The sequence below is a fragment of the Anomaloglossus baeobatrachus genome, chromosome 8, assembly GCF_048569485.1.
Source record: "Anomaloglossus baeobatrachus isolate aAnoBae1 chromosome 8, aAnoBae1.hap1, whole genome shotgun sequence".
In the NCBI taxonomy this organism is placed as follows: domain Eukaryota; kingdom Metazoa; phylum Chordata; class Amphibia; order Anura; family Aromobatidae; genus Anomaloglossus; species Anomaloglossus baeobatrachus.
The window spans coordinates 138,183,942-138,201,959 of record NC_134360.1 but is presented as its reverse complement, the minus strand read 5'-3'; the positions used below and the strand labels follow the sequence as shown (position 1 = coordinate 138,201,959).

Genomic DNA, 18,018 nt, shown 5'->3' with positions numbered 1-18,018 from the left:
CGGAGGTGGAACTGGGCAAAGGGTACCGCTTCCATTGCCGCCACCATACGACCGAGGACTCGCATACCGAACCTGATGGAGACCTGGCGCTGACGTCTGAGAACGCGGAGGCCTCGTTGCAGGACATCTTCTCCTGTGTGAGGAACACCCGCCCTTGGGTGGTATCGAATACCATGCCTAAAAAGGTGATCCGTCGGGCCGGGGTCAGAGAGGACTTCTTCCGATTGATCAGCCACCCTAACCGTGAAAGGGTGTCGATCGTGACCTGAACCCCAAGACGACAGTCCTCGAAGGAAGAACCTTTGATCAACATATCGTCCAAGTACGGAATGACCATAACACCTCTGGAATGTAGGACGGACATGGCAGCCGCCATGATCTTCGTGAAGACTCTGGGGGCGGATGCGAGGCCGAAAGGAAGAGCCGTGAACTGGAAGTGATCCTCTGCTATAGCAAAGCGGAGGAACTGTTGGTGAGAGGTGGCTATAGGGACGTGGAGATAGGCGTCTTGAATATCCAGCGATGCCAGGAATTCGCCGACCTCCATGGACGCGATCACGGAGCGGAGGGACACCATGCGAAACGGCCGAGGCCTCACTGACCTGTTGAGAAGCTTTAGGTCGAGGACGGGGCGGACAGAGCCATCCTTCTTGGGGACCACAAAAAGGTTGGAATAGAACCCTTTGAAACGTTCTGAGGGAGGGACTGGTACCACGACTCCGGCTTGGAGGAGGGATTCTATGGAGTGAAAGAACGCGCAAGCCCGCGCGAGAGACTCGGGAGGGCGAGATTGGAAAAAACGTCTCGGTGGCATTGAATCGAATTCTATTTTGTAGCCTGAGACTATGATCTCTCTGACCCAGGCATCCGCGGTCAGGGGGATCCACACATGCTGGAACTGAGACAGACGCCCCTCCCACGAGTCTGGCGCTGTCGCGCGCCGAACGCGAGTCACTTGGAGGAGCGACGACTGTAACCGGAGGAGGACTTCATGGACTGGCGGGGACGCGAACGCCAGGCAGGATTGGTCTTGAATGACGGGGTCCTCCTGTCTCTCGGAGGAGAGCGGCTTTTCTGAGGTTGGGGTGGGGGGTTGAAGCTGCGAAAGGGCCGGAAACGAGCGGTGGGGCGCCGATTCTGGACGCGCTTGGGGCGAAATTGGGGGAGGATGTACTCTTTCCTCCCGTCGCCTCGGAGATCAACTGGTCCAGCCTATCTCCGAAAAGACGTTCCCCCAGGAAGAGCAGGGAAGTCAGCGATTTCTTAAAGGCCGCATCCGCGTTCCAGGACCGGAGCCAGAGAGCTCGACGGATGGCCACATTGTTGCTGGAGGCCTGGGCCGCACAATTGGCAGATGCCAGAGTTGCGTTGAGAAGGTACTCACCCACGAGTGAAATTTGAGAAGAGATGTGGACCAGATCCGGATTGACAGAAATGGCGCGGAGTCCGCTGCGTAGAGTGTCCGCCCAGGACATCAGTGCCTTTGCAACCCAAACCGAGGCAAAGGCCAGGGAGAGGGATGTGCCCGCTGCCTCGAAGACGGAACGGGCCAACCTGTCAATAGTACGGTCCATGGGGTCCTTGAGAGACGTACCGTTAGTGAGCGGCAGGACTGTGAGAAGACAGGCGGGAGACTGGGGGGGGGGGGGGTCGACCACAGGGGAGCCTGCCCATTCCTTTCGGAGTCCTTCAGGAAAGGGATAATGTAAATCAATGGACTTACCGCTCGTAAACACCTTGTCCGGCTGTTGCCTGTGGTTGCGCAGTAACTCAGCGAATTCTGGATGTCCACTGAATGCGCTCTGGGCCCGCTTCATCCGCTTAAAAGAGACCTGGGTGCTCTGGGAGGAGACGGGGTCCACCTGTACCTTTAGGGTCTGGTTTACTGCTTCTACCAGGCTATTCAGCATGCGCCGAACATCAGCCGTCTGCTCTGAATCCAGCAAGGGTGCTGCATCTGAATCATCGGAGCGGTCGAAAGACTCCTGGGAGGAATGATAGTCTGGACCAGGGGATGAAGGTGAAACCTGGGAAGACGCTGAAGACGAGACCTGGCGGGTCCGCTTCTGAACAGCCGAGGAGGTCCCTGCGACGGGGCTCACCTGCTCCGGAGGCGATTGCGTCGGGTCTGCGGGAGTATGGGCGAGCGACGGCAGCAGGCGGAGTGCTTGCGCGATGGTCCGAGAAGCCTCAGAGAGGGAATCTACGGACTGGGACAGGGACGCCAGCCAGTCGGGGGGGGGGGGGGGGGGGGGGTTTGGACGCAGGACCCTGTAGCATCTGGCGCTGCGGCGGCTGCAGTATCGGAAGCGTCGGCAGAGGAGTCCTGCGGAGGCTGCGAGTCTGCAGAACAGCCGGAGCATAGCGGGGCGTCCTGGCCTAGGGGAAGAAGGGAATTTTGTTTACTTACCGTAAATTCCTTTTCTTCTAGCTCCAATTGGGAGACCCAGACAATTGGGTGTATAGGCTATGCCTCCGGAGGCCGCACAAAGTATTACACTAAAAGTGTAAAGCCCCTCCCCTTCTGCCTATACACCCCCCGTGCTCCCACGGGCTCCTCAGTTTTGGTGCAAAAGCAAGAAGGAGGAAAAAATTATAAACTGGTTTAAAGTAAGTTCAATCCGAAGGAATATCGGAGAACTGAAACCATTCAACATGAACAACATGTGTACACAAAAAAACAGGGGCGGGTGCTGGGTCTCCCAATTGGAGCTAGAAGAAAAGGAATTTACGGTAAAGTAAACAAAATTCCCTTCTTGTCGCTCCATTGGGAGAGCCAGACAATTGGGACGTCCAAAAGCAGTCCCTGGGTGGGTAAAATAATACCTCGTAATAGAGCCGTAAAACGGCCCCTTCCTACAGGTGGGCAACCGCCGCCTGAAGGACTCGTCTACCTATGCTGGCATCCGCCGAAGCATAGGTATGCACCTGATAGTGTTTCGTGAAAGTGTGCAGGCTCGACCAGGTTGCCGCCTGACACACCTGCTGAGCCGTAGCCTGGTGCCTCAAAGCCCAGGACGCACCCACGGCTCTGGTAGAATGAGCCTTCAGCCCTGAGGGAACCGGAAGCCCAGCAGAACGGTAAGCTTCGAGAATTGGTTCCTTGATCCACCGAGCCAGGGTTGATTTGGAAGCCTGTGACCCTTTACGCTGGCCAGCGACAAGGACAAAGAGTGCATCCGAGCGGCGCAGGGGCGCCGTACGAGAAATGTAGAGTCTGAGTGCTCTCACCAGATCTAACAAGTGCAAATCCTTTTCACATTGGTGAACTGGATGAGGACAAAAAGAGGGTAAGGAGATATCCTGATTGAGATGAAAGGGGGATACCACCTTAGGGAGAAATTCCGGAACCGGACGCAGAACCACCTTGTCCTGGTGAGACACCAGGAAAGGGGCTTTGCACGACAACGCTGCTAGCTCAGACACTCTCCGAAGTGAAGTGACTGCTACTAGGAAAACCACTTTCTGCGAAAGGCGTGAGAGAGAAATATCCCTCATTGGCTCGAATGGTGGTTTCTGAAGAACCATCAGCACCCTGTTCAGATCCCAGGGTTCTAACGGCCGCTTGTAAGGAGGAACGATGTGACAAACCCCCTGCAGGAACGTGCGTACCTGTGGAAGTCTGGCTAGGCGCTTCTGGAAAAAACACAGAGAGCGCTGAGACTTGTCCCTTAAGGGAGCCGAGCGACAAACCCTTTTCCAGTCCAGATTGAAGGAAGGACAGAAAAGTGGGCAAGGCAAATAGCCAGGGAGAAAAACCCTGAGCAGAGCACCACGACAGGAAAATTTTCCACGTCCTGTGGTAGATCTTGGCGGACGTTGGTTTCCTAGCCTGTCTCATAGTGGCAATGACCTCGAGATAATCCTGAAGACGCTAGGATCCAGGACTCAATGGCCACACAGTCAGGTTGAGGGCCGCAGAATTCAGATGGAAAAACGGCCCTTGAGACAGCAAGTCTGGTCGGTCTGGTAGTGCCCACGGTTGGTCGACCGTGAGATGCCACAGATCCGGGTACCACGACCTCCTCGGCCAGTCTGGAGCGACGAGGATGACGCGGCGGCAGTCGGCCCTGATCTTGCGTAACAGTCTGGGCAACAGTGCCAACGGAGGAAACACATAAGGGAGCTGAAACTGCGACCAATCCTGAACTAAGGCGTCTGCCGCCATAGCTCTGGGATCTTGAGACCGTGCCATGAACGTCGGTACCTTGTTGTTGTGCCGGGCCGCCATTAGGTCGACGTCCGGCATGCCCCAGCGGCAACATATCTCCTGAAACACGTCCGGGTGAAGGGACCATTCCCCTGCGTCCATGCCCTGGCGACTGAGAAAGTCTGCTTCCCAGTTTTCTACGCCTGGGATGTGAACTGCGGATATGGTGGAGGCTGTGGCTTCCACCCACAGTAGAATCCGCCGGACTTCCTGGAAGGCTTGCCGACTGCGTGTCCCGCCTTGGTGGTTGATGTATGCCACCGCTGTGGAGTTGTCCGACTGAATTCGGATCTGCTTGCCTTCCAGCCACTGCTGGAATGCTTTTAGGGCCAGATACACTGCCCTGATCTCCAGAACATTGATCTGAAGCGAGGACTCTTGCTGAGTCCACGTACCCTGAGCCCTGTGGTGGAGAAAAACTGCTCCCCACCCTGACAGACTCGCGTCCGTCGTGACCACCGCCCAGGATGGGGGTAGGAAGGATTTCCCCTTCGATAATGAAGTGGGAAGAAGCCACCACCGAAGGGAAGCTTTGGTTGCCTGAGAGAGGGAGACGTTCCTGTCGAGTGACGTCGGTTTCCTGTCCCTTTTGCGTAGGATGTCCCATTGAAGAGGACGCAGGTGAAACTGCGCGAAAGGGACTGCCTCCATTGCTGCCACCATCTTCCCCAGGAAGTGCATGAGGCGCCTCAAGGGGTGTGATTGACCTTGAAGGAGAGATTGCACCCCCGTCTGTAGTGAACGCTGCTTGTTCAGCGGAAGCTTCACTATCGCTGAGAGGGTATGAAACTCCATGCCAAGATATGTCAGCGATTGGGCCGGTGTCAGATTTGACTTTGGAAAATTGATGATCCCCCCGAAACTCTGGAGAGTCTCCAGAGTAGCGTTGAGGCTGTGCTGGCATGCCTCTTGGGAGGGAGCCTTGACCAGCAGATCGTCTAAGTAAGGGATCACCGAGTGACCCTGGCAGTGGAGGACCGCGACTACTGTAGCCATGACCTTGGTGAAAACCCGGGGGGCTGTCGCCAGGCCGAACGGCAGTGCCACGAACTGGAGGTGTTCGTCTCCTATGGCGAAGCGCAGGAAGCGCTGATGCTCTGGAGCAATCGGAACGTGAAGATAAGCATCTTTGATATCGATCGATGCAAGGAAATCTCCTTGGGACCTTGAGGCGATGACGGAGCGGAGGGATTCCATCCGGAACCGCCTGGTCTTTACGTGTTTGTTGAGCAGTTTTAGGTCCAGGACAGGACGGAAAGACCCGTCATTCTTTGGAACCACAAACAGGTTGGAGTAAAAACCGTGACCCTGTTGCTGAAGAGGAACAGGGATCACCACTCCTTCTACCTTCAGAGTGTCCAACGCCTGCAGAAGAGCATCGGCTCGCTCGGGAGGCGGAGATGTTCTGAAGAATCGAGTCGGAGGACGAGAGCTGAACTCTATCCTGTAACCGTGAGACAGAATGTCTCACCCATCGGTCTTTTACCTGTGGCAGCCAGGTGTCGCAGAAGACGGAGAGCCTGCCACCGACCGAGGATGCGGTGTGAGGCGGCCGTAAGTCATGAGGAAGCCGCCTTGGTAGCGGCACCTCCGGCGGTTCCCGTAGCCACAAGGCCCTGCGTAATGCCACCGAATTGTCGGCTGCAACCGCCGTACGGCTCGCAGAGTCCAGGATAGCATTAATAGCGTAGGACGCAAATGCCGACGTTTGAGAGGTTATGGAAGCCACTTGCGGCGCAGACGTACGTGTGAGTGCGTCAATTTGGGCTTGACCCGCTGAGATAGCTTGGAGTGCCCATACTGCTGCGAATGCTGGAGCGAAAGACGCGCCGATAGCCTCATAGATGGATTTCAACCAGAGCTCCATCTGTCTGTCAGTGGCATCCTTGAGTGAAGCCCCATCTTCAACTGCAACTATGGATCTAGCCGCCAGTCTGGAGATTGGAGGATCCACCTTGGGACACTGAGTCCAGCCCTTGACCACGTCAGGGGGGAAGGGATAACGTGTATCCTTAAGGCGCTTGGAAAAACGCTCATCTGGACAAACTCGGTGTTTCTGGACTGCATCTTTGAAGTCGGAGTGATCCAGAAACATACTCGCTGTACGCTTGGGGAACCTGAAACGGAACTTCTCCTGCTGAGAAGGTGACTCCTCTGCTGGAGGAGCTGAGGGAGAAATATCCAGCATCTTATTTATGGACGCAATAAGATCATTCACTATGGCGTCCCCATCAGGAGTATCAAGGTTGAGAGCGGCCTCAGGATCAGAATCCTGATCAGCTACCTCCGCTTCATCATACAGAGAGTCATCTCTCTGAGACCCTGAACAATGTGATGAGGTCGAGGGGATTTCCAAGCGAGCTCGCTTAGGCGGTCTGGGACTGCGGTCCGTGTCAGAGACCTCACCCTGGGATCTATGAGACACCCCGCGGGAACATTGTTGTTCCAACTGAGGGGAACTAGGGGGCAGTGATTCCACAGTGCCCATGGTCTGAGATACCGGTCTGGACTGCAAAGCTTCTAGTATTTTAGCCATAGTCTCAGAAAGTCTGTCAGTAAAAACTGCAAACTCCGTCCCTGTCACCTGGACAGTGTTAGCTGGTTGTTCCCCCTGGGCCCCCCTTAGCAGAGGCTCCGGCTGAGTAAGTGCCACAGGGGCCGAGCAGTGCACACAATGAGGGTCAGTGGAACCTGCCGGTAGCGAGGTTGTACATGCGGCGCAGGCAGCATAGTAAGCCTGTGTTTTGGCACCCCTGCTTCTTGTGGGCGCCATATTGTTGTCTCCTTTGAGCAACACAACAGGGTATATAGCCAGAAATCAACTGTGCACCATACAGTGTAAAGTATAGCCTGTAAACATATAAACTATAATCACACTTCTGCACAAGTGGGGCCAGCACCTCAGGTGCTGCTTACCGCCCGCTTAAAGCGGTTGTGTGGCCACCAGAATCCCTGCCTGGGTCCCCCAGAGTTTGTCTCCCCTCTGCAGCGTTCTAGGAGCTGACAGGAATGGCTGCCGGCGTCCTGAGGAGAGGAGGGAGCCGTGGGCGTGACCCAGAAAGTGCGGGAGCTGGTGCCTCACTGTGCACAGTGAGGGGGGTGGAGTATGCAAAGCATGCTCCAGCCCTCAGTGCTGCCGTGCTGTACAGCGTCCCGCCCTTCCCCTGACTGGCAGGGCTGAGGGCGGGAAGAAAAAGAGACTAGGCCCAAAAGCCGGGGACTCGAGTTATAAGCGCGGCCGCCGTATAAGCGCGGCCGGCGCAGAGTCCCCGGCGCACTAACAGTCCCAGCCGCGCCTCAGTAAAAACAATGGCAGCGGCGGTCAGCGCGGTAGTCCCCATACACAAATACACTCAGCGACGCTGCAGTGTATAATGGCACAAACGCGGTCAGCGCCGCGGTCCCCGGTGCACTAGCACACCCAGCAATGCTGGAGTGTTGCTGTGCGCGGTCCCCACGGGGACACAGAGTACCTTAAAGTAGCAGGGCCATGTCCCTGAACGATACCCGGCTCCTATCCAGCAGGCTCCTCAGGAGTTGTGGATGAAGCACGGTCTCAGTGCCTGGAGACCGATAGGATCCCACTTCACCCAGAGCCCTAAGGGGGATGGGGAAGGAAAACAGCATGTGGGCTCCAGCCTCCGTACCCGCAATGGATACCTCAACCTTAACAACACCGCCGACAAGAGTGGGGTGAGAAGGGAGCATGCTGGGGGTCCTATATGGGCCCACTTTTCTTCCATCCGACATAGTCAGCAGCTGCTGCTGACTAATCTGTGGAGCTGTGCGTGCATGTCTGCCTCCTTCGCACAAAGCAAAAAAACTGAGGAGCCCGTGGGAGCACGGGGGGTGTATAGGCAGAAGGGGAGGGGCTTTACACTTTTAGTGTAATACTTTGTGCGGCCTCCGGAGGCATAGCCTATACACCCAATTGTCTGGGTCTCCCAATGGAGCGACAAAGAAATTTGGTTTTGCAGGAGGAGCATGCAAAAAATAAGGCAAAAGGGGCCTGCTTGGGTCGGGCGGACTTAGCATTAGGCATGGTGCAACGGTACTCTCCCTGGGGCTGCTAGGAAGGAGACAGGAGAGTGTTAAATCGTCACTAAACTAAGTGAACGCTACCTAGTGAGGGCTACTCCGTAGGAGCAGAGCTTACCCAGGTCCTGTGTGCTGCGGAGTGAGCGTGGCCAGGGAGAGATCGACGGCGTGCTGCAGCCTCAGGGGACCAGTAGCGGGCTAAGATGGCAAGGGGACGCTGGAGGAGGCTGGGGGAGGAGCCGCGTTAGAGTGCGAAAAACGGAGTATCCACTGCCCCCACCATAAGCCAGGAGGCTGAGCGGTGAGAGGAGACTGGGCCTGACATTCGGTGGCCAATAGCGCTGCAGTTGGGGGGCGTGGCTAGGACGCAGGAGCGACTAGGCCAAGACCGGGGCCTAAATTTTGCAGCAGCCGAGGGAAGAAGGTAGGAGAAGGTCGGTCCTACCTGATCTCTGCGGCGCCGGGCCCAGTGATGGATGCGGTGCAGGCAGGGCGCTCTGCCCCTGCCTGTGTGCAGCGCCCCCGTCCTGGAAGACTGCGGGCTCCGGGGGAGCAGCGTGGAGAGGCAGGGAAGTGGACATCAGGAGGGGTGAAATGAGCCCCCCCCGCAGGATAAGGCAGCGTTGCGGGCCCCATCGGATTCCAAAAGCGCTGCGGAGGTCCCGTCCCTGCTGTATGCCCCTCTACGCCCTTTGGGGTGATACCGCAGGGCAAATCAGGGGTGCCCATGAGGTTCTGCCCACACGCGCAAACCCGGGAGTGGTACCACGGGGATGGACGGGGGAGAGGGCCTGAAGTCTCAAGCCCCTGCGACCCTGGGGAGTGGTACCCACAGGGCTGCGGAGGATGGGTGATGAAGAGAATACCTGCAGAAAACGAGAAGACAGGTATGAGGGCGATGAGCGGCGCCGAAAAAAAGGAAAAAAAAAAAAAACGCAAAAATCAAATGGCTGAGGGGGGCCGAGACGGCCCACATCAGCCTCCTACGACACTAAGCAAAAATTGATCTGGGTCCGCCTCCGGCTCGGGGTGTACACTGCTAGGGAGGAGCTAACTTTTTGTGTCTACTTAGTGTCAGCCTCCTAGTGACAGCAGCATAACCCATGGTCCTGTGTCCCCCAATGAAACGATAGAGAAAATTAATTTATAGAACCTAAATAAATTTCTCCTTTCCTAAAATTGAACAGTAAAATGTAATTCCCAAATGCAGATATGAACCTATCCTGAGAGAAACGGTCAAATTTGTGATATTGGCTCCATACATTTCTGGACCCTTTACAAGGGCTACTATGTGCCTATAGGACCCAGTATACCCTGCAGTTGTACAAAGACCTTTAGTAAATAGCAGCAACAAAGCTGACATAAAAATAGAAAGGCGAGAAGAGCGGTTACATTTTGCATGTGTATGTCAAACTTACAGTCACAGATTTCAGGGTCATGCCGTGGTACGTCCCCATAGTGTCAATTTTAAAGCCTTCCGTTTCTAAGGGGAAAAACACAATGTATGATGATTATATTGTGAAATCTGCTGACATCCTCTATAAAACTATAAATAGATCTTACACCTGATGGGGCTGGTGTACTTACACAATTCATGTCCGAATAGCAGTATATTCTAAATTGTTCCAAATGTTCGACACTCAAAAATTACTATATAACCACTCTGTTAACCAAAACTCTGCAGCATAACGTATTATTATAGCGCCCTTTGTTCCATGGTGCTTTACAAGTGAAAGGGGTATACATAAATATCTAAAGAAGCAGTATCTCTGCCATGTATTTGCACAGACCCTGATTCCAGCGATGTGTTCTTTGCCGAGCTCCTTACTGTCATTTTGATGAAAATCAGTTTTATCTACTGCAGATGTAGCAGTTCTCTGTATGCTGAGCTCTGTAAAACCACAAAAAAACCTGTGTAGACTGAGCATAGGCAGAAAGCCATCAATCAGTGGAGGAGGCAGGGTTATACAGGGCTCATGAATACGGATCACTATATGGCAGCAGGTTTACTAGTCCTCTAGTAATAATCTCCCTTTGATAAAATCACTATCAAAACTAAAGCAAGCAGCCTAGTAAGTGACACATCCGAGTAATATGGTGGAAGAGACACTGAACGATAAGGAGGCAAAAACTTCTTTTAAATTTGTATATATTGTTAGACTGTAAACATTTCAGTTAAAAAAGAAAAAAAAAAAACAAAAAACGACCAGTGACAAATTTAGCCGACTAGGACTACTATAGTTTATAACAATTTAAAAAAAGGTGAAAAAAATGTAGACGCTACAGCTCCATCACTTACCTTCTTTTCCTTTGAACCTTTCCTGATCGTATCGATTGTATATCTGTGGAGCTGGCTGTTTGTTTCTCAGTGTTGGGTCCTAAAAAAAAAAAATAAAAAGAAGGTTGGATTTTAGTCAATATAAAAGCTGGGAGCGATGGAAGCATATAGAAGTGCAGAAAAGTTTCTTATGAGGTTAATCCATTCAGGACACTGTCTGGTCTGAATATGGACTGCTTTTCTACAAAGTACCAGCAGTGTGAGGAATGATCTATTCACGTCAACAAAAGTGGGCTTTCTACATGCAGGAATAGGTAACAGGTGCCAGCTTACATGCCTTGCCTTTGGTCTGAAAAACCCTGTCAGAATTGCCATTGGCTCTTAGGTCAGGATCTCTAAAGGATGCTTTACACGCTGCGACATCGCCCCCGTCGCTCATGCGACATTTGGTGATCGCTGCCGTAGCAAACATTATCGCTACGGCAGCGTCACACGCACATACCTTTACAGCGACGTCGCTGTGACCGCCAAACAATCCCTCCTTCAAGGGGGAGGTGCGTTCGGCATCATAGTGACGTCACTGCGGCGTCACTAAGCGGCCGGCCAATAGCAGAGGAGGGGCGGAGATGAGCGGCCGGAACGTCACCCACCTCCTTCCTTCCTCATTGCCGGTGGACGCAGGTAAGGAGGAGATGTTCGTCGTTCCTGCGGTGTCACACACAGCGATGTGTGCTGCCGCAGGAGCAACGAACAACATCGTACCTGCAGCAGCAACGATATTATGAAAAGGAGCGACGTGTCAACGATCAGCGATTTTTAACGCTTTTGCGATAGGTGATCGTCGCTTCTTGGTGTCTCACGCTGCGATGTCGCTAACGGCGCCGGATGTGCGTCACTAACGACGTGACCCCGACGATATATTGTTAGCGATGTCACAGCGTGTAAAGCACCCTTAACCCCTTCACCCCCGGCCACTAAAACACCCTAATGACCGGGCCATTTTTTGCAATTCTGACCAGTGTCACTTTGACAGGTTATAACTCTGGAACGCTTCAACGGATCCTGGCGATTCTGAGATTGTTTTTTCGTGACATATTGTACTTCATGTCAGTGGTAAATTTAGGCCGATATTTTTTGCGTTTATTTGTGAAAATTTAGGAAAATTTTGAAAATTTCGCAATTTTCAAACTTTGAAAATTTATGCCCATAAATCTGAGAGATATGTCACACAAAATAGTTACTATATAACATTTCCCACTTGTCTATTTTACAATCAGCGCAATTTTCGAAACAAATTTTTTTTCCGTTAGGAAGTTAGAAGGGGTCAAAGGTCATCAGCAAATTCTCATTTTTCCAACAAAATTTACAAAATAATTTTTTTTAGGGACCACATTACATTTGAGGTGACTTTGAGAGGCCGAGGTGACAGAAAATACCCAAAAGTGACCCCATTCTAAAAACTACACCCCTCACACTGCTCAAAACCACATCCAAGAAGTTTATTAACCCTTTAGGTGCTTCACAGGAACCAAAGCAATGTGGAAGGAAAAAATGAAAATTTTACTTTTTAACACAAAAATGTTACTTTAGCCATAAAATTTTCATTTTTACAAGGGAGAAAAGAGAAAGCACACAATACAATTTATTGTGCATGTTCTCCTGAGTACGCTGATACCCCATATGTGGTAAAAATCAATTGTTTGGACGCACGGCAGAGCTCGGAAGGGAAGGAGCGCCATTTGAATTTTTGAACGCAAAATTAGCTGCACTCATTAGCGGACGCCATGTGGGGTATGAAGACCCCCTGAGGTGCCTAAACAATGGAGCTCCCCCACAAGTCACCCCATTTTGGAAACTAGAGCCCTCAAATAATTTTTCTAGATGTTTGGTGAACACTTTGAACACCTGGGGGCTTCACAGAAGTTTATAGTGTTGAGCCGTGAAAAGAAAAAAAATTTTTTTTTACCACAAAACGGTTGCTTCAACTAGGTAGCTTTTTTTTTCACAAGGGTAACAGGAAAAAATGCACCATAAAATGTATTGTGCATTTTCTCCTGAATACGCAGATACCTCATATGTGGTGGAAATCAAATCTTTGGACACACGGCAGTGCTCGGAAGGCAAGGAGCGCCATTTGAATTTTTGAGTGCAAAATTAGCTGCACTCATTAGCGGACGCCATGTGGGGTATGAAGACCCCCTGAGGTGCCTAAACAATGGAGCTCCCCCACAAGTCACCCCATTTTGGAAACTAGAGCCCTCAAATAATTTTTCTAGATGTTTGGTGAGCACTTTGAACACCTGGGGGCTTCACAGAAGTTTATAGTGTTGAGCCGTGAAAAGAAAAAAAATTTTTTTTTACCACAAAACGGTTGCTTCAACTAGGTAGCTTTTTTTTCACAAGGCTATCAGGAAAAAATGCACCATAAAATGTATTGTGCATTTTCTCCTGAGTACGCAGATACCTCATATGTGGTGGAAAGTAATTGTTTGGGCGCATGGCGGGGTTCAGAAGAGAAGGAGCGCCATTTGACAGCAAAATTGGTTGGAATCATTAGCGGACGCCATGTCACGTTTGGAGACCCCCTATGGTGCCTAAACAGTGGAGCTCCCCCACAAGTGACACCATTTTGGAAACTAGAGCCCTCAAATAATTTTTCTAGATGTTTGGTGAGCACTTTGAACACCTGGGGGCTTCACAGAAGTTTATAGCGTTGAGCCGTGAAAAGAAAAAAAATTTTTTTTACCACAAAACTGTTGCTTCAACTAGGTAGCTTTTTTTTCACAAGGCTATCAGGAAAAAATGCACCATAAAATGTATTGTGCATTTTCTCCTGAGTACGCAGATACCTCATATGTGGTGGAAAGTAATTGTTTGAGCGCATGGCGGGGCTCAGAAGAGAAGGAGCGCCATTTGACTTTTCAAACGCACAGACGCAGTGCACTGATCGGCCGCTGCAGGACGCACGGTCGGATGCGATAAAAAAAAGCGTCGGGGATACGTAAAAAAAAAAGTCACGCCAAAAATTGACCATGGATGCAGATACGTTATGTGCATCCCTGATCAGCGCTTGGTGGGATGCACGGACGGATGCGATACAAAAATCGTCACAAATACGGAAAAAAGTCACGCCAAAAATTGAGCAGGGATGCCGATCAGTTATCTGCATCCCTAATCAGCGCTCGGCGGGACGCACGGACGGATGCGATACAAAAAGCGTCGTGAATACGGAAAAAAGTCACGCCAAAAATTGAGCAGGGATGTTGATCCGCGCTCAGCGGGACGCACGGACAGATGCGACACTTTTTTTTTCCGTATCCCCGACGCTTTTTGTATTGCATCAGTCCGTGCGTCCCGCCGAGCGCTGATCAGGGATGCACATAACGGATCGGCATCCCTGCTCAATTTTTGGCGTGACTTATTTTTCCGTATCCCCGATGCTTTTTGTCACGCCAAAAATTGAGCAGGGATGCCGATCCGTTATGTGCATCCCTGATCAGCGCTCGGCGGGACGCACGGACAGATGCAATACAAAAAGCGTCGGGAATACGGGAAAAAAAAGTCCCGCCGAAAACTGACCACGGATGCAGATACGTTATCTGCATCCCTGATCAGCGCTCGGCGGGACGCACGGACGCATGAGGTGTAAGAATTGACAGGGGATAGAGGGAAAAAAGAAAAAAAAAAAAAGTTATAGTCACAGTACCCAGAGGATTTGCAGGAGGAACAGCTTTGCAGCAGCCAGCAGGCAGGAAGTTGGACAGCTCAGCAGAAGACCCAGGAAGAAGGACCCAGCGATGGAGGCAGATGTGATCGGCCGGTGAAGACAGGTAAGAGGACGTCGGGGGGACAGTAGAGGGGGAGGGGGAGAGCAGAGGGGGAGGGGGAGAGCAGAGGGGGAGAGGGACAGCAGAGGGGGACAGCAGAGGGGGAGGGGGAGAGCAGAGGGAGATACCGGAGGAGCTGCAAAATAGAGATCACGGGGGAGGCCGGCAGACTGGGATGTCTGGGGGCAGATCGGGAATGCTGGGGGCAGATCGGGAATGCTGGGGGCAGATCGGGAATGCTGGGGGCAGATCGGGAATGCTGGGGGCAGATCGGGAATGCTGGGGGCAGATCGGGAATGCTGGGGGCAGATCGGGAATGCTGGGGGCAGATCGGGATGTCTGGGGGCAGATCGGGATGTCTGGGGGGTCAGATCGGGATGTCGGGAGGACAGATCGGGATGTCGGGAGGACAGATCGGGATGTCGGGAGGACAGATCGGGATGTCGGGAGGACAGATCGGGATGTCGGGAGGACAGATCGGGATGTGGGGGGGCAGATCGGGATGGCGGGAGGACAGATCGGGATGTGGGGGGGCAGATCGGGATGGCGGGGGGCAGATCGCAGGGGGGCACGGGCAGTGGCCATTACGGGAGCGCGCAGGAGCAAATCACAAGAGCGCGCAGGGGCTGCAAGAGAGCAGGGGAGGAGGGATACCGGAGGAGCTGCAGAATAGAGATGGCGGGGGGCAGATCGGGATGTCGGGGGGGCAGATCGGGATGTCGGGGGGGGCAGATCGGGATGTCGGGGGGGCAGATCGGGATGTCGGGGGGGGGGGCAGATCGGGATGTCGGGGGGGCAGATCGGGATGTCGGGGGGGGGGCAGATCGGGATGTCGGGGGGGGGGCAGATCGGGATGTCGGGGGGGCAGATCGGGATGTCGGGGGGGCAGATCGGGATGTCGGGGGGGGGGCAGATCGCAGGGGGGCACGCGCAGGGGCTGCAAGGTGAGCACAATACTCACCGCTCCTGCTCCTGCGACGTGACGTGACAGCAGCGGCAGCAGTGGCGTGGTACCACTAGTACCAGCCAGTGCTGCACGCTGCAGACATGTTGGGGGAGGGTCCCCAGACCAGCACAGGCCTGGGGAGGGCGGCCACCGGCAGATCAGACCGCCCCACTGCACACTGATTGGAGCGATTGCGCGTCATTGCACGATCGCTCCAATCAGTGCTGCAGGGGGGGGCCATGGTGTCTGCTTGCTTCCAGCCAATGATCGGAGCTGCTGCAGCTCCGGTCCTAGCTGGATTTTACAAGATCACGCTATTTTTGGCATTTTTTTTTGCCGAAAACAGCGTGATCAATGTGATTGGCGGTTCCGATTTGAACAGCCAATCACATCGATCGCCTATGGGGGGTGGCGATGCCACCCCCCCTGGGGTCAAGCAAAGGTCCCCTGCTGTAAGAAACAGCAGGGGACATCATTTGAAAGCCGTTGCTATGGCCACGGCAATCAAATGAAGTTTAGGCCGTAAAATTACATCCCTGGTCGTTAAGTCACGTTAAAATAGGACGTAATTTTACGGCCCGCGGTCGTGAAGGGGTTAAGGCTATGTGCCCACAGGAAAAGTGTCCTGAGGATATATCCGCAGGAGCTCCCAGAAATTCACAGCACAACTTTGTCTGAGTTGTGCTGTGTTTTTGTTGCGGAGGTCCTGCGGATATGCTGCGGTCATTCTGCATTGAGGATACAGTACCATGGCTTGGGCACTGCATCCTCAATGCAGAACAAGTGCTGGAGTGATCGGTGAGTTCATACTTGCCTGTATCGCACAGCAACTTGGCTCCTGGACGAGCTCCGGCTGTCAGATGACCGGAGCTCAGGCGGTCACATGACCGCCAGTCGTGCAGGCCCCGCCCACCTCTTGCAGCCCGCTCCTAGCTCCGTCCCGCTCTTCTACACCAAAGAAAGTCTCCGGTGTCTTCAATCAAGGCAGGTAAGTATAGAGATCCGCACGGAAAAATCCGCAGGAATAATTGACATGCAGTTACGTGTGGCTGCGGGAAATCCACAGCATATTCCGCTACCGCACATACCGCACCATTGATACAGCACTCCCCAAATCCCATAGGATAACATGGGGAGTGTCTGTACTTGCATAAACCTGCGGATTTGTATGGAAAACCTCAAAAATCCGTAGGGATTCCGCGGCAAAATACACAGGTATCTTCTCCTGTGGGCACATAAGCTAATAGCCACGAGGTTACCCTTGGGTGAAAAATGGGACCTTAAAAGATGATCAGGACAGCGCCAGGGAATGCCCATAACCGTGTTGATCGAATCTGCATAAATGGAGCGTCTGGGCTGAACCAAAGCGGTCATACAAATCTCCTGACTTGCTATGCACATGCTGCTTCTTTTTTCCTAGCAGGTTTTGTGGCAGAAAAAGCAGCAGCATGTCAATTCTTCCTGCGTTTATTTTCTGCTTTTCTATAATCCAGTGCAGAGCTAACACTGCAGGGGAGTATATATAGCACACCACTCCTCCTCATACTCACCATACATACAGCATAGTATCTGAGGCTCTCCATAGCTCAGTAACCCGGGGCTGTCATGGTGTTGACCCAGGGTTGCTATTGCAGAGCATAACAGGGATTCGATCACCAGGGGGAGGTAAGCGACCCCTCTTCCTGCCTCCTGAATCCTGAGATTGCACTGACCACAACATTCAGGGGGTTAAACTACCGGGAGAGGTTGGCAGTAAGTGCTGGGTCCCAGCTGTAAAATCAGCCAGAGACCCAGAGGCGATTGCGGGGGTACAGCGCCTCAACTGTGCGACCGCCATGGCTAATCAAAAAAAAAAAGCATGGAAAAACATGTGCAAACCCAATAAAAAATGCATCATTTTTTCTGCTGTGTTTTTCCTGCCAAACATGCTTTATGTACAAAAAATCTTATACACCCAATCGTCTGGGTCTCCCAATAGAGCGTCGAAGAAAGTAACGTCTGCACATAGCCTCAATCAGTTTAATAATGGGATATTCCCTCGTTTGTGGCCCATAAGGGGGGGGGCGCAAATAGTCCATATTTTTGTACACCTCATACAGATTTGATATCTCCACATAAGTATTGACCCATGGACAGAAATTACCATCTGATTTATATTCAATAGCTAAAATGAAGCTTCAGCTAAGCACAAGGTAATGACCCACCGTTGGTGCAGTAGTCTGGACTGGTCTTTGCTCGGGTGCACGACCCTCTTCCCTTGCTTTCACATTCTGAAGTATTGCAAATATGTTTTTCGCAAAATTCTGAAAAAAAATAAAAAAAAAAGTTTTGAATTAAATTAATTTTGTGGGAGGAAAAGCCACATGTAACCTGTAATGTCATGCCTGCAAATGCTCGCATCACCGAGAACGTAGCAGCACTCTATGAATCCTAAATACACTATTTCCAGGGAGAGGGGCCATCATTCTCAACTGTAACAATCATGTCAAAATCTATAATGTGAAAGTTAAAAATGTTCTCTTATAGCCGCTCCTCTGTTCTGCATCCAAATCAGTACAATCCATCTACTTTACACCAAAAAGCCCACCCAAAAGACAAACCCCTAGAAATCAGCGCGCTGGGCTCAGCCTTCTGCACGAGCAGAATATGCAGACTACAGATAAGCGCACAATAATCGTACACACGGAGGTGTAAGGCACTGGGCAGTATATCAGTCCCG

The 18,018-nt window shown here is 52.3% G+C and overlaps 1 protein-coding gene across 1 annotated transcript in view; it reads right to left on the bottom strand.

Moving 5' to 3' along the window:
• CDC73 (cell division cycle 73) overlaps positions 1-18,018 on the bottom strand; it is a 208,475-nt gene that overhangs the window by 114,270 nt on the left and 76,187 nt on the right. The window contains exons 8-10 of the mRNA XM_075322108.1: positions 17,504-17,602; positions 10,548-10,626; positions 9,667-9,731 (exon numbers count right to left, since the gene is read on the bottom strand). Coding sequence (XP_075178223.1) covers positions 9,667-9,731; positions 10,548-10,626; positions 17,504-17,602 — 243 coding nt within the window. The remainder of the gene's footprint in view (positions 1-9,666; positions 9,732-10,547; positions 10,627-17,503; positions 17,603-18,018) is intronic.